The sequence below is a fragment of the Scomber scombrus genome, chromosome 14 (genome assembly GCF_963691925.1).
Source record: "Scomber scombrus chromosome 14, fScoSco1.1, whole genome shotgun sequence".
Taxonomy (NCBI): Eukaryota; Metazoa; Chordata; class Actinopteri; order Scombriformes; family Scombridae; genus Scomber; species Scomber scombrus.
Window position 1 is genome coordinate 3,456,459 of NC_084983.1, and position 14,587 is coordinate 3,471,045.

The following is a 14,587-nucleotide window of genomic DNA, read 5'->3' on the forward strand; positions in this document are numbered from 1 at the left end:
GACACATTTTCTGATGCTCTGTCCAACATGATTGGCTGCTCTCTTCAGCTACATGCATCACCAGCAGAGCACAGTTAATGCGACCGGCAGAGTTGTGCATGAACAGTATTATTATGATAATGAAATCCCAGCCAATGCACTAGAGACTGAAATATCTCTGCTGTGCAGCTACCGAAGAGTTAACTTGTGCTTGCAGAGCTACCGACTCATTGTCCTCACTTATTAATGCTGCGATTGTGTTAGTGACCTACATGCTAATGAATGGCACAGTGAGGAGCAGGGGGGAGCCAGTGTGTCAACCTTTGTTATGAACTTGTTAGTGTGGTTTATGTGCTGCAGTGAAGCATGATACAGCAAAATGCTAAGTATTGTACCTCTGTATCAAGAGAGGAATGAGCAAGGAGCCTTTGTTAACAGCACTGCAAAGCTTTTTGGTTTCACCAGCAGGGGGCAGCAGAGGACTACCAGAGACCTGAAGCTTCCTGTGGAAAATCTTCCCTAAATGTTACCAACAGCTGCTCTAACCAAATGATGTGTACTCAGTGACCTCTGCAGGGGAGCGACATTGCATGTTGGGGGGTTTAATTTCAGATTCTAAACAGACTTTCAGTATAGCAACCAAAAGAAAAAAGAAAAGAAAAAAAGAAGAGAGGACCAATTTAGTGATTCTTTTTTTAGCACACAGCAGCCCGATGCAATGCATGGGGGAGACTGGCAGAGCGATGATGTCATACTCTTCAGGATGCTACAAAGCGGTGTGGGCATGTAAAGGGGGCTTAAATTTAATAGCGCTGAGTAGGCAAATTGTAAAGTTGAAGTTGCTGCGTGTGCAATACATGCACAGCGCACCGTCCTCGACTCCAGAAGATGTGAAGATAGCCTGAGGTTAGAGAGGCAGGTTACTGTAGGGTTAAACTCCCAGCACTGACAAGAAAAGCTCCTCTTGAATCCAAAGCAGTGAGAGCAAAGGGTTTTTCCTTTTATATTCATGAGTTTACCAGGAGATAACACTGATGTGATGTAATGCCTCACCTGTGCTGGACACTCCTACTATGTTGCTGGGCTCGCTGATCATGTCATCCATGACGGCCATGACTCGGAACTCGTACCACGCCTCCTAAAAGTGAGAAAACACACAGATCAACACACAGAAGGTAAAGCGTCTCTCATGTCTCGGTGTGAGAAAGGTTCAATCAGGATGTGCAAAGCTGTGGGATTCTATTTGTGCCTCCGAAGATCAGTGGGCTGAGCCGCAGAGGCGCTGGAAATAAAACAGAGAGGCTCAGTCGCTGACAGTGAACATTTTCTTTTAGAGCCGCAGCGCAGTAACAATTATACCAATTGAACTGATTAGATTCTAAAAGGCTTAATGTGAGAGCAGCTTAAAAAAAGATATTAACTTTGGGGTAAAATTTAATGAGAGTAAAATGAATACAGATTTCTTATTAAAGGGAAGCTCCACCAATTTGACACATGAGAATCAATTTACTCCTCACATACTACTTAACCTATGATAACAGTCGTGGCTTAGGGGGAGCTTTCCAAAAATGGAAGAAATAAAACTGATGATGTCACAGTGATGTCACCAGGGTTATGTTGAATGCGATTTGAGAAATTTAACAGAAAGTCTGCATTATGAAAGGCAGGGAGGGTCTAATAGAAGACACTAACAAATTGCATCATGGGAAGTGTAGGATTTAGAATTTTGGGAGTTGTACCCAAGAAGCCACCAAGCCAGTATGTCCATGTGCGCCCCAAAAGGGTTAAATTTGGGCTGAAAATATGGGTCAGAAGTGGATTTGTCTGCAGTTTCCATGGTGACCCCACCTGTGTTTGCCCATATGGGCTTCAAGTGAGTTCTGACTGGGTTTCAGGTGGGGCCCATATGTTTGCCCATATAGGGTCTGAGTGGGATCAGCATGGACCTTAAATGGGGCCCATTTAGACCAGGACCCGCAAAATTTGCCCAGTTCAAGCCAATGCCCACTCAGTACCCATGTAGCATTTAACCAATGTGGGGCCCACATGGGCATGTTGGCTTGGCAGAATATTTAGCCCTGTTTTGCCTATTCCCTTTTAAATCTGTCTCTTGCAAGTCCCCTCATTTCACAGAGCTGTAATAGTAAATAACTTTAGTGTAGCTTTGATAGAAATTTTAAAAAAAAATGAGAGACTAAAAATCTGTAAACACCAAATCAACTGAAATGTTGAAATAAATGAATAATTTAAACGTTTTATTGAGCTAGTAGAAGGATGCACTGTGTAATAAATGGAAATACATGGATCAACTCAACACTAGGCAGCACTATGATAAGAACAATATGCTTTATGTGAGGAGGAAAATACAAGAATTTTAATACAGAATGAACTAATTATGTGAATATAATGAATGATTAATGTGGTTTGAGATGGATAAATCACCTATGACTAAGTCAAGATGAAGGGACACATTAAGCCTTTTATTTTTCATTTTCTCTCTGCAGGCCTGTGCACTTCAGACTGCACTCAGCCACAGAACAGCCTTGCTCGAGGACACTTCAGCAGGATGCAATCGCTACTTGGCTGCACAGTTGGTCTAAGCCTCTGATAAAATATGCTGCAGACTGAGTTGTCAGCTCAGTTGCTTCCTCCATGTCAGGAAAGATTGAGGATTTGAATGTGAGAACTGTGTCACGGCAAACATTACACACACACACGCACGCACGCGCACACACACACACACACACACTGCATCCAGACAACCAAACAGAAGATCCCTCCTGGTCAAATTACCTCAACCGATTGCAGTGAGAGATCTACAGAAAAGTTATACAATCTAGGTGAAGCGTGTGTGTGTGTGTGTGTGTGTGTGTGTGTGTGTGGTGATAGAGAGATGGAGAGACGTGTGTGTGGGTGTTTTGCTGTGCGATCGAAGGAGAGATAAAAGCATCTGTGTGGAGCTGGAAGTGGTAGTTAGATTAAAGAAAGCGGCTCACACGTGTCATGGTGGGAGAATTAGACGACATGAACGAGATGTGAAGTGCTGAAAAAGAACCTTTGTGTCAGAACCCATAAATCAGTAGCGATATATTGACTTTCCTTTCCTCCTAAAAATGCACATTATTGTCCAAGTGTGTTTAAGGTTCATATTTAAGTTGCTATTTTCTGTTTGGGGAACATGCAGAGTTAGAGTCAAAACAATAGCAAAGAGTTTTGTTTGGCACACAGCGGCACTCACGACCCAGTCAGTACATGCACACCTGCATTGTTACTATGACAACTAAGGTGGACATAGCATTGTGTATGCAAAATCAGATCTGGGGAAACTTGTAATTTAGAGCATTAACAGCGAGGATGGAAAACAAATCTACTTCGCCTGCAGTCTGAACACAATCTCAGTGCTTTCTGAATATTTCTCAGTTTCATTAAACAGCTCCAATAAAATGTCATATGTTTTCAACAGCTGTTAGGTGTAATTTTCAACTGTAGTCTGTCAACACCTGAGACTCCTGAGTGAGCAAGCAGCTGGAAAAGACAAGTTAAACATGTAGTGAGGTCATTGTTGTTACTCATTACATTGTTTTTAATTGAAAACTACTTTTTTAAGACCCGATTAATGATTTCCATGTGCAGAGTTACTTCTACAAAGTTGGTAGAGGGGTGAGGTATTAAAGAAAAATAGACAGAGACATTTCTGTCATTTGATTCTTACACCTTCAGTAGCACAGAGTGAGGAACTGTTAATACAGGTGGGTAAAAGCAAACAGGAAGACACTAAATATAGTCACATCCAATTATTTCAGAGGAGTTGAAATGATTCAACGGTGAAGCTTTGTTCAGATTAGATAAGATGATTTGGTGAGTTTTTGACTTGCAGCATGTATATCTTGTTCTTGAAGCTGATAAGAGGAAATTATGTTTGATCTATTGATGTCCAATTTCTTACCTATTACAAATATGAAAAATTCAACAATACGCTACAGATTTAAGAGATTTTTAGTACATTTTAGAATGTTTACTCTCCACTTAAACAAGCACAATAAAATGTAATTATACTCTTGTGAAATGTTCAGGAAACATTTCCTTGCAAACATAAGGCTGCATCCAAGAACCACAGAAGAATAAAGATAACAGAGGCTCTTTAATGCTTTCAGTTAGATAAACACCATATTTCAACACAATTAAAAGTGACACCAGGTTCAGTAACAGTAAGATTATTAGTGGAAGTTAATTGCCTCACCGTACAGTAGTTTGAATTTATATCATAAAGATTTCTGCATGTGTTTTCAGTTGTGTTTCAAAGCTATTAATTAAGCTGGAGTGTGTATTTAACCTACTCTGTTCCAGAAATCTCTTGATGTATGTTTCATCTAACACTGTGTATAAAGTCCATGTCCGTGTCCGTGTCCTTACCTGGATGAGGTCTCGGGCGAGCAGCTCCGTCTCCGCAGCAGGAATGCTGTCGTCCAAGACCTCCCATCGTTCCCCCAGGCGAAACTCCATGACATAATGCTGGATAGGTGCTGTGTGATTGGCAGGCGGGATCCAGGAGAGCAGGACTCCCTGCTGCGTGCGATTGGCTGTGAGGCACCGTGGTGGGGTAAGCAGCACCAATGGTTCAGGGGTACTTATAGGAAATACTGAAAGAGTACATCGGGGTCGAGAACGTGTGTGAGTAACTGGATTATATATTCAGTGAGACGTTTCAGCAGCTTGATAGCAGTGAATCAGCTCCCGCTTTACAGTGTGACGCTGACATGTACAGTATATTAATTAGACCGTGACTACATGTGATTAAGGTTTTATACAATTCCTATGCATCTTTACCATCATGTCATCTCTGAATCCTTTCAGAGCATTTCATCAGCCTTTCATCTTGCCTGCTCTGATATTTCTCCATTCCTGGCTAGTATGTTGCTAAAGTTTAGTCCCATTTTCATAGTTCAGTTGAGTCACTGTGAATTTACACATCACACAAAACAAACAGATTTTCTCTAACCACCTGTGGAAATGGTTTGGTTGAAGAATCTTAAGGTTTTTGCCATTTCCCTCATTCACTATCTCAGTTATCCACATTAAAAACAACCAATCATTAACTGTAGAGGGTATCCAATATTCTAGCTACTACTCCCTTTCAAAGAGGTCTAATGATGTAGGAGGATGTCTGACTTGCAAAAGAATGGTGGGTGACTTTGGTTTAAAAAAAAATAAAATAAAAAAAAGATTTTTAAATGAGAAGAGGACTATAAGTTGCCCCTAGGCTGAAGGCTTTGTAGTCTTTGTTTCTACTTCTTGGCTGACATAAAAGATAATACAACGTGAGAACTTATACCAATTTTCAGCTTTTCACTTATTTTTAAGTATTAATCTGTGACAGCTTCATTTACACTTAATATATGCTCCTTGTCTTGCTGCTGTGAGGAATGACGCATAATGATTCAACCACGACCCAGGTTGAGCTTACTGTTGTTATCATACAGTAATCTGCTTATTTTTTATATTTTGCATTATACTTGTCTGTGATACAAATATTAGGGCTTAGTCCTTAGTTTTATATTGAAAACAGTTTCATAACAAGCTTTAGCAAGTGAAAGTTCTATTAGGTGACTGTTAATTTAAACTTTGACCTTTCGAGGCAGCTAAATTAGCGAGATCAGGACGTCACGAGATCAAGAGACCAATCGGTGTTGTGAATCCAGCTGCCTCGCAAGGTAAGACGGTGATAGACGGATGGTTCATCCAATCACCTGCCAAGTATATTTTGGAAGTGTCTGCTCTTTTCCAAACAGTTTCCATGGATGACTTCTCAGTTGGTTCTGTGTAACAAACCATCTGGTGCGTCGGGTTAATAATGTCAACTGTCACCACTAAATTGACTCAGTGTGATCATTTAACACTGGTTTAGTTATGAGACACCAACAAAGAGACTTTGGTGGTTTTGTGGATAGATTCTCTCCCTGAATGCTGATGTCTGCACATTTTGGCCTAAGACGGTTTTGTGGAAGAAGAGATCACTCTTCCATACAACAAAATACAAATGTAAGTTTTCTATGACTGAATGGTTATCAATACAAACTCAACAACAGGTAACTGCATTGTTTTATCTGATTGACTGTTCTCTGTAGAAGATAAGTGATAATGATAATAGGTGATAATGTTTGGTTGCTTTGATACTATGTAGAATCTGACTGATATAATATAAATACAATTGAAATCATAATCACAATGCTGGTCAGAAAATGTGCAACTACATATATCTTATGAAGGATAATATCACTTTTTAAGAGGTGAAGCAACTAATTAGAGCCAGAACATTGCATTCACTGACTTATTCCCCTACTGACTCACTGTTACTCTGTCTGCCCTCTAGTGGCTGGGGACTGACTATGTGAACCAGAATCATTCGCTGCCCTCTCCCTGAATACTACTGAACTATATAGTATGCTTTACATTGTTATAAGTGTCTGACTAAACAAACATAAAGTCAGTATGAAAATCAACTCTGGTAAATCATCAGCAGGCTCTTCTGCAACTGAGGTACAGTTGAGGTCTTTATGCTGTGAAGCATCATGGGACCAGCACTCACACCGAGTGTTGATTTGATTGTGAAACATTAACATGTTAGACTTCTAAAATTACTGCTATGTGTTATATTAGTCAAAAGGAGTGGACTATTTTCATGAATTCATCTTTTTTTTTTTTACATTCATTTGCTCTGTATCCTTTGTCCTTGATAAGAAATAAATAACTGATATGAAAAGTTTTAAATGCTGGAATTTAAATTGTGATCACAAGGTAGGATTTATCACTGAGACTGTCCAAGGTTTACTGTCTGTCTATAAATGCTAAAGTTGAAATGATTCTGAGCTATTATTTAATTTAAGTAACAGCCTTTCAGATGATTCTTGCTGTGTGTTTGCCAAAGGCGTTTTATTATTGGATTCTTATGTCGAGCCTACTCACTTAGTGTGTTCACAGTGACAACCTCGCTGAAGGGGCCTGTGCCAAGTTTGTTTTGGGCCAGGACGCTGAACTGGTATGTTGTCTCTGGCTCCAAGCTGGGCACCACCATCCAGTCATGGCCTCCAGGCACGGGTATGGAAAGCCAGTCATGTGGACCTAAACGCTCCCTCTTCAGCCTGCACGGCAGTCAGGATGAGAGGTGAGCAGACGGGCAGGAGAGATTTAAAAAGAATACATTTAAGAGGTGGAGAGGAAGATGTTATTATTCTTGTTGATGGAATTTAACATCATTATTGTCAACATCACCTCACAGTTCACCACATAATGATGTCAAATAATGTGGTATCATTTCTGCCACAGCTCAAGTTCCACCATTCATCCAACATTACATCACTGTACAATTCAATATTTCCACCATTCATTTTTTTTGGCTGTTGGCTTCATTCACAACATGACTTTGGCTTGATGGTAATATGCCCATGCTGCACTCAGCTTTGCACTTTGCTGTTTGCCCATGCCACACATTCAGCGCTGACCACACCTGATCACAAGTAAAGAGTCAAGCAGGAGACCGTTCACATGCAGCAGCTGCTACTGGAAATTATTGCAGTTATAATATATGGCTTCCTTTATTTCTAGATATTTTCTGTCACTTTTTTGAAATTCCATTTATGCTTTTACAATTTTTAAGTATCAACATAGCCCTGGGTTTTTTTCATTTGTTAGTTCTTTCACCACAGTGCACACTGTAATAAAGTAGACCTTCGACCAAAGGTCTGTGCCTAACTCCAACCACTGTATCATTTGATGAAAAAGAGGGCAAGGGGCTCGGGGTTGCGTGCATATAGGGTGACAAGAGGAGAATGGGGGAAATTTGGGACAGGAGAGTTGGGGGTGGGAGTGGCCATGGTGGGCCTGGCCTCTAGTACATTACATTCATTGTCAACCAACACGTGAAAGTTAAAACCCAACACTTTATGTTCATGAAGTCAACTGTCTGTCATTAGAAAAAAAGAAACACAATGACTTTGTTGTATGTAACAGTGTGTAAATCATTATTCATTACATTGATTTCATTTATTCATTTTATCAGTTTGCTGCCTATCACCTATCATGCTAACCCTGTCACATCTGTCTGCACAAAGCATGTCAGATCACTCCTCTGTGTTGCGAAATGTTAAATTACGACGCAACCAGGGAACTATGATTTAACATTTGAAACAAGCTTTTACCAAATGATGTCTGCAGGAACAGACCAAGACGGTTAAAGAGCTAAAACACAAAATACAAAGAGGATTTCGGCTATTTTTGTGGCTGCCATGATGAGCGGATAGTAACAGACGGTGAGATTTCCTCCAGCAGGTGGTGCTGCTGTTAGCTCCTGAAGCTAGTAGTCTGCACGGTTTCAAAGACCCTCACACTGAAGGTTGCAGGCTGGGGGAGATGGGTGTTCAAATTCTACCATTTATATAAATGTCATGATGTAGACAACTCCCAAATGATTAACTCTATGTCAACATTGACCATCATGGCTGAAACAGCATAACTTTTTTATAAATTTGGTGTAAATGTTAATATTAGCATCAGCATTGATGTGTTTTATCACAGCACAGTTATAACATTTACTTTACTGCCTAAAAAACACCTCTTTAAAATTAGTCATGCTAATTCAATTTACATGTTTGCCAGGTGAAGATCTTTGCACTAAGAATATTTAACATGTGTCAAATAGCTGGCATAGTATCATATAGCGATATATATTATAGAATAACTGTCGCGGTCAGAGGTTGTAATTTCTGATTGGTTGCCAAGCTTCAAGAGGGCATGGCTTATCTAATATGAGAGGATCAAAGAGTAGACGGCAGAGAGGAGAGGAGAGATTAGAGTGATGTGCTGCTGGCAGGAGCTACTATTCTTTTAGATCATAATGGGTAATGAATGATATCCCTCATCCCTCAAGCATTTTGCTTTAGTTTCTATCTGCATCTATTTATTGATCTAAATGATGTGACACCAATGCTCAGAGCACAATGGGCTAAATGAGAGGACGACATTGGGTCCGGCTCCAACCACTCAGTCAAGTGGGCAATGATGTGAGGGAACAAATGGTAACGAGGGGAAGCTGAACCTGGCCTGCATCCTTTTCTTGTTGTTGGCAACCAAACACATTCGGTTTATTGCACACTAACTGTGTGGGGACAGTATCTGTTGTTGCAGGAATGTTTGAAGAGCATTTGGACAGCTATTCACAAATGAAACAGTGATGTCCCAATGCACGTTTTAACTAAGAGCGGGATGTTTGAGGTTTTTGTTTTTTTTTCACCCAAAGCTGCTCTGCTCACTTCACTCACTGATGCTTTCTGTCAGTATGACTATAATTCATTAAAACTGCAGTGTGTGATTGACTATACGTTTGAGCTGCTCTGCTGCTCCCACACTCTTTTAATAAAGCAGACTAGTTGATCCTGATCGTGTGGACTGGCTATAGAAATCCCAGTGTGTAACTATCAAATAAAATATGACAGAAGCCTCACATCTACCTCACGCCAGCAACATTGTCTGTGTCTCACAAACTGAACATCGCATTTTTTAATAAATCCTCAGTGGCACATAGAATAGTGCCATTTATGTATTTCTGCTAAAGAAAAGCAGCAGCACTCTCCTGTTTAATGTTTTAAATTGTCTCCATTAGTGCTATTAATGAAGCTATCCATAAGACTTCCCTTGAACCCAGAGCTTAAATGCAACACGTAGGCCAGCAAAGGCTAGTTTCTTGTTGATGGTCTCATTTGTTTTCATTAAGTCAGACTCTTGTAAGGAGGGTTTTGTGTCTGTAACATTAATCTAACACACCCCCACTGAAAATGCATAGAAGTTAGCAGCAATGTAAAGACCTTTACTGAGCACTTATAAGCATCCTATAAATGTGTTGTTTGAATTATGATAGTGACAGTATGTATGTTTTCACTGTTTTTGATCATGTGTCATTGGAAACTTTGATTTAATTCATCAAACATTTTTTTGACATCTATCTTCCCCACGAACAAACACCCACCAGCCAAAACTACAGTTGGCTCCTCTGTAGAATGGGGCTAAAACAGTACTTCATATTCCCAAATCCAAAATAAGTGGAAAAGTGACAACCAGAGAACTGTTTTAAACGTTAAAGTACACTTTCAGTATATTTTGGTTACGTTAAGAAGCGTAAAGTCACTTCAGTTTGATTAAGATTATACTGTGTCGGTCATGGTTAGATGTTAAGTAAGGAAATCAATTCAACATTTCAACCAGGCCCCCAGTCAAGCAGTAGCAAAGCAGCAGCAGCGGCAGCAGCAGTAGTAGGATAGAGGACTTTGGGTCATGTTCAGTTTAGTTGCAATTGTTTTTGGCTGGACCGCAACAATGGGGCCAGTCCTATTAATGCAAAACACTAACTGACTTACTGACTGACTGACTGACTGACTGACTGACTGACTGACTGAATGAATGACTGACTGACTGACTGACTGACTGACTGACTGAATGAATGACTGACTGACTGACTGACTGACTGACTGACTGACTGACTGACAAAGTTACACAACTGGTCAGCCGAATGCCGCCACTTCCTGTATCAGTTTCAAAGTCCTTGTATCACATTAACAGTCCTCTAGCAGTCCAGCCATATACTAAGTTTTGACCTGGTCTTGTTTTAAGCGTTCCTCCAGAAATTCAAAGGATTGGAGATGAAAACTCACTCACATCTGATCCGATTCCCATCTCTACGTTTGCACAACTGTTCTGAACACAACCCTGGAAAAGACATTTTTAGAAACAACAAAGGACGTATCGGAACAAAGAAAAAGCAGGAAGCAAAGCATGCTGGGATGACTCACACATGGCCGTACCAGACTGAGAATGTCTGCTGGAAGCCTCCGTCATAGCTCGCCTCCCAGGACACATTGGCCCAGGTGGAAGATGCCACCACGTGGACACCGGTGGGGGCGTGGGGACTTGTGCCTGCAGGGAGGGAAAGCAGTGAGAAATGTGTTGTTAAAAGGGCATATTAGTCACTAGAGTAGTCCTGCTGTGTTACCATACATTCATTGCACTTGTCAAAGAAATGTATTGTACACTGGAGCTGGTAATGTGTTTATGAGCAGCCAGAAACCTAATGCAACATTTAACTGTAAAAAAAAAAAACGAAAATAGGTGTGATATATTTTGGGTGGCAGGAATTATGTAAACGCCCTGCCTATCTAACTCAAAGGTGGGCTGCATTTGTGTTATTGGCCACCACCTTTGTTGGGTTACAGTGTGTGAAGATGATGGAACGAAAAAGTTGGAACTCTACTCTGAGGGCGGTGCAGCACTCGGAGAGTCCACAGCGCACACACTGGAGTTATTTTGTACTTCATCATCAAAAACAGCAGCAGTTGCAAGTACTTTTTAGATTTAATGACTAAATGATTACTTTTGCGAGAAGAACATTAAGTATACTGTGAATTTTCAATTTCATCCAACGGAGACTAACGTTAGCAGAGTTGAGCAGGAAACTCCAGCAGTAACAAATTAGACCGGCCACTGCAGTAATAAACTATTTAAACCAACTCTGAGGTAGATAACATAACTTGTAGCTCATTCTGTTTCACCTCAAACATCGTGCTCCCACCCAGCGTGTTGGACAGTAATGTCTTCTCCAGAGTTAACGGTGCAGCAGAGAGACATTATGTTAATAACACAGCGGAGCACTCACTGTTATTGTCACACAGGCAGGACACTATAGGATGCTTTCAAATTGTTCAAGTTAATTAATATTATTAACTTTTTAACATAAAATGCTTTGGACTATTTACCTTAGTTGCCAGTTATGTATCATATTGTATTTGAGTGGACACACAGGCACCCATGTAATTGTAAAATTGGGAGATAATGATATCGTTCCAGGCTTATACAAGAAACACTTATCTGTCATTATCTTTATTTTTCATCGTTTTGTTCCATCTTCATATAAAATATAAATCTCAGACACTTTTCGCAATTTGCTACCTTTGTTTAAAAAAAAGTCCAGAGAACACCCTGAATTCTGAAAGAAAAACATTCTCATTTCCGGCTCCATTGTTGCAGAGATCCAGGTACTCTACTCGAGCCAAAGTAATAGAAAACCAATCAGGAGTGAGTTCAATACGGTGATTGTATTGCTTTGATTTGACTGGCTCACATCCAGAGGGGAAGCACAGTGGTTAGCAAAGATAGTTCGATATCAGGGCACAGAAGACCAATGACTGCATTTATCAGATGCATCTAAATATGAACCCTTTTAAGAAGTTCAACATTTCATAACCAGTTCTAGAGCTTTACCTTCAAGTGCTTGCAGTGTGTTTACTTGTTGTGATTCAGAGGGTGACAAGCTGTGAAGAGGCTAGTAGAGTTGACTACTGACACAGTATTGACCCAGGTAACAATCTGTGATAAAAAAAGGTTTTCTTTGAGAAAGGCTACTTGGTCCATTAAGGCCAAAACAATATCCTTCACCTACAAAAGTCAATTAACTGTATACAACTACTATCTGATTTCTGGTATACTACCTGAAACCGCAGTTCATCTGGTATGCAGTAAGAGAGGGAAGCACTCTACACTGCAAAAACATCAAATGTTCACCTTTTGGCAAACACCATAAAGCATCTTTTATCTATGAAACACCAGTTTGTCTCAGTAAAGGTTACGTTACAATAAGGTCAGCGCTGCATTTTCTGCATCCAAGATGATAGCTTCTAATGACACGTTCAGGTCACAAGTAGAGTACCATCCAAAGTGACGTTATATCACCCAACCACTCATAGCTTTGGAGGGCCACTCCAAACCTATTGAGGAGCAGCAGCAAGGGTTAAGAAGGGGGAAATTAGATTTCCCCCTTCCCGCTGGGTCCATTTACTTTCACTGTAACCATTCCTCATATTTCAGAGTGGCCTTGATTGGGTCCTTCAGCCAAGGGTTTGTATTGGGGCAGGGTGAGTGTCTTTCAGGCTTGTCTCCATAACTCTCCATGAGCCAAGAGTGACCCTCAGAGGCCACTCACTTTTTCCCTTGCTCCATCCAGTTTGGAGGCAACTGCTGGCCCCAATTTTAAAATGAGCTGCTGACCTCCCTCATCTCTCTGCATCCTGACCAAAAACTGTGTCTTGCGTTTCACAGATGACCTACCTTAGCAGTCATGAGCTCCACCTCTGCTGGCCAAGCTGTGTGTCAAATAATCATGATGTGCTGAGCATTACTCACACCACGCTTATTATTTTTCTTCAAGCACAAACCACTTTACACATCATTTATTACAGTGTTCCCTGTGCTCAGTGACTCAGCACTTTGAAAGGCTGCATGTAATCATAGTCAATATTTTCTGCATTGAGGTCATTACTGTGGCTCCTCTCATTTTTTATCATGTTATTTGTCTTTATTTGTGCAGAATTACATGGATATCTGTGCTGTTATCACACCATACAGCAGGTATGAGCATCCACTGTGCTATCTGTTCAAATCCATTTAATAGACTGGTCGCTTTTTTGACAAAATGGCCCAACCATGGTAAACAGTAAATGGACTGTACTTATAAAGCACTTTTTTAGTCTTTTTGACCACCCAAAGTGCTTTTACGCTACATGTCACATTCACCCAATCATGGCTACCACACAGGGTGCCAACCTGCTCATCAGGAGGAAACTAACACTCACACACACATTCACACACCGTGGGTGCAGCCATTGGGAACAATTTGGGGTTAAGTGTCTTGCCCTAGGACACATCAACATGTGGATTGGAGGAGCCAGGAAAGGAACCGCCAATCTTCCGATTAGTGGACAACCACTATACCTCCTGAGCCACAGCCACCACTGTAATTACAAGTTACGGGTGCATCATCTGATGCACACTGGCCCAAAAAGAATTGTTCCACATTAAATAATCAGAAAAGGAGCAGCTATAACATGGTGAACATTTCTGGAGCATCACAACCCTATAAAACATGTCATAATAAGGATTTCATCCCTTTGGTCCAATAACATTTGGAAATTCTAGAAGAGGCGTACAACGAAATTATTTTATCCCCATTCCAGTGAGTGGAGAGCCAATCAGACGTTAGCCGGCTCGGCCAGCAGAGGTCTCCAGTGAGCATGCTATACAGGCCCAAAAATACAGAAGCTTCATGAACATCCAAGTCATTTCTTTCCAGGTGGAAGCAGATATTTTGACTTTATGTGCAACTGATCAACTCTCATAGGAATGAATGGGTGCCATCTTTGAGTCCAGTATCCCTCATATGTCTCCATACAACCATGATTAAGCCATGGGGTTACAATGATACACAAAGTAATTTTTTTTCTAGCCTTTGTAAAACCAAAACACTAGAGCTGAGGAATGGATTAAACTGTGTTTATCTGCTCCAACCCAAAGGGAAACTTTTCAACCTGGACCCTATGTTCCCATCTTTTAGTGTCTAAGTGACTAATGGGGACAACAATTTTTGAAATTGGTCCAGTATTGAACAAGAGCACTTCAGCCAGTAATAGTGCCACATCAATATATGTCCACTGGAAGTGCTTGTTTTTGTCACTGACAGGCTCAGACTGTTATCATAAGTGTCTGGCAACATTATGAAAAGAACCATACAGAG

At 40.7% G+C, this 14,587-nt stretch overlaps 1 protein-coding gene across 1 annotated transcript in view; it reads right to left on the minus strand.

Moving 5' to 3' along the window:
- The window catches only part of LOC133994224 (protein turtle homolog B-like), a 141,806-nt gene that overhangs the window by 20,496 nt on the left and 106,723 nt on the right, over positions 1-14,587 (minus strand). The window contains exons 12-15 of the mRNA XM_062433448.1: positions 10,818-10,941; positions 6,943-7,118; positions 4,393-4,619; positions 1,033-1,117 (exon numbers count right to left, since the gene is read on the minus strand). Coding sequence (XP_062289432.1) covers positions 1,033-1,117; positions 4,393-4,619; positions 6,943-7,118; positions 10,818-10,941 — 612 coding nt within the window. The remainder of the gene's footprint in view (positions 1-1,032; positions 1,118-4,392; positions 4,620-6,942; positions 7,119-10,817; positions 10,942-14,587) is intronic.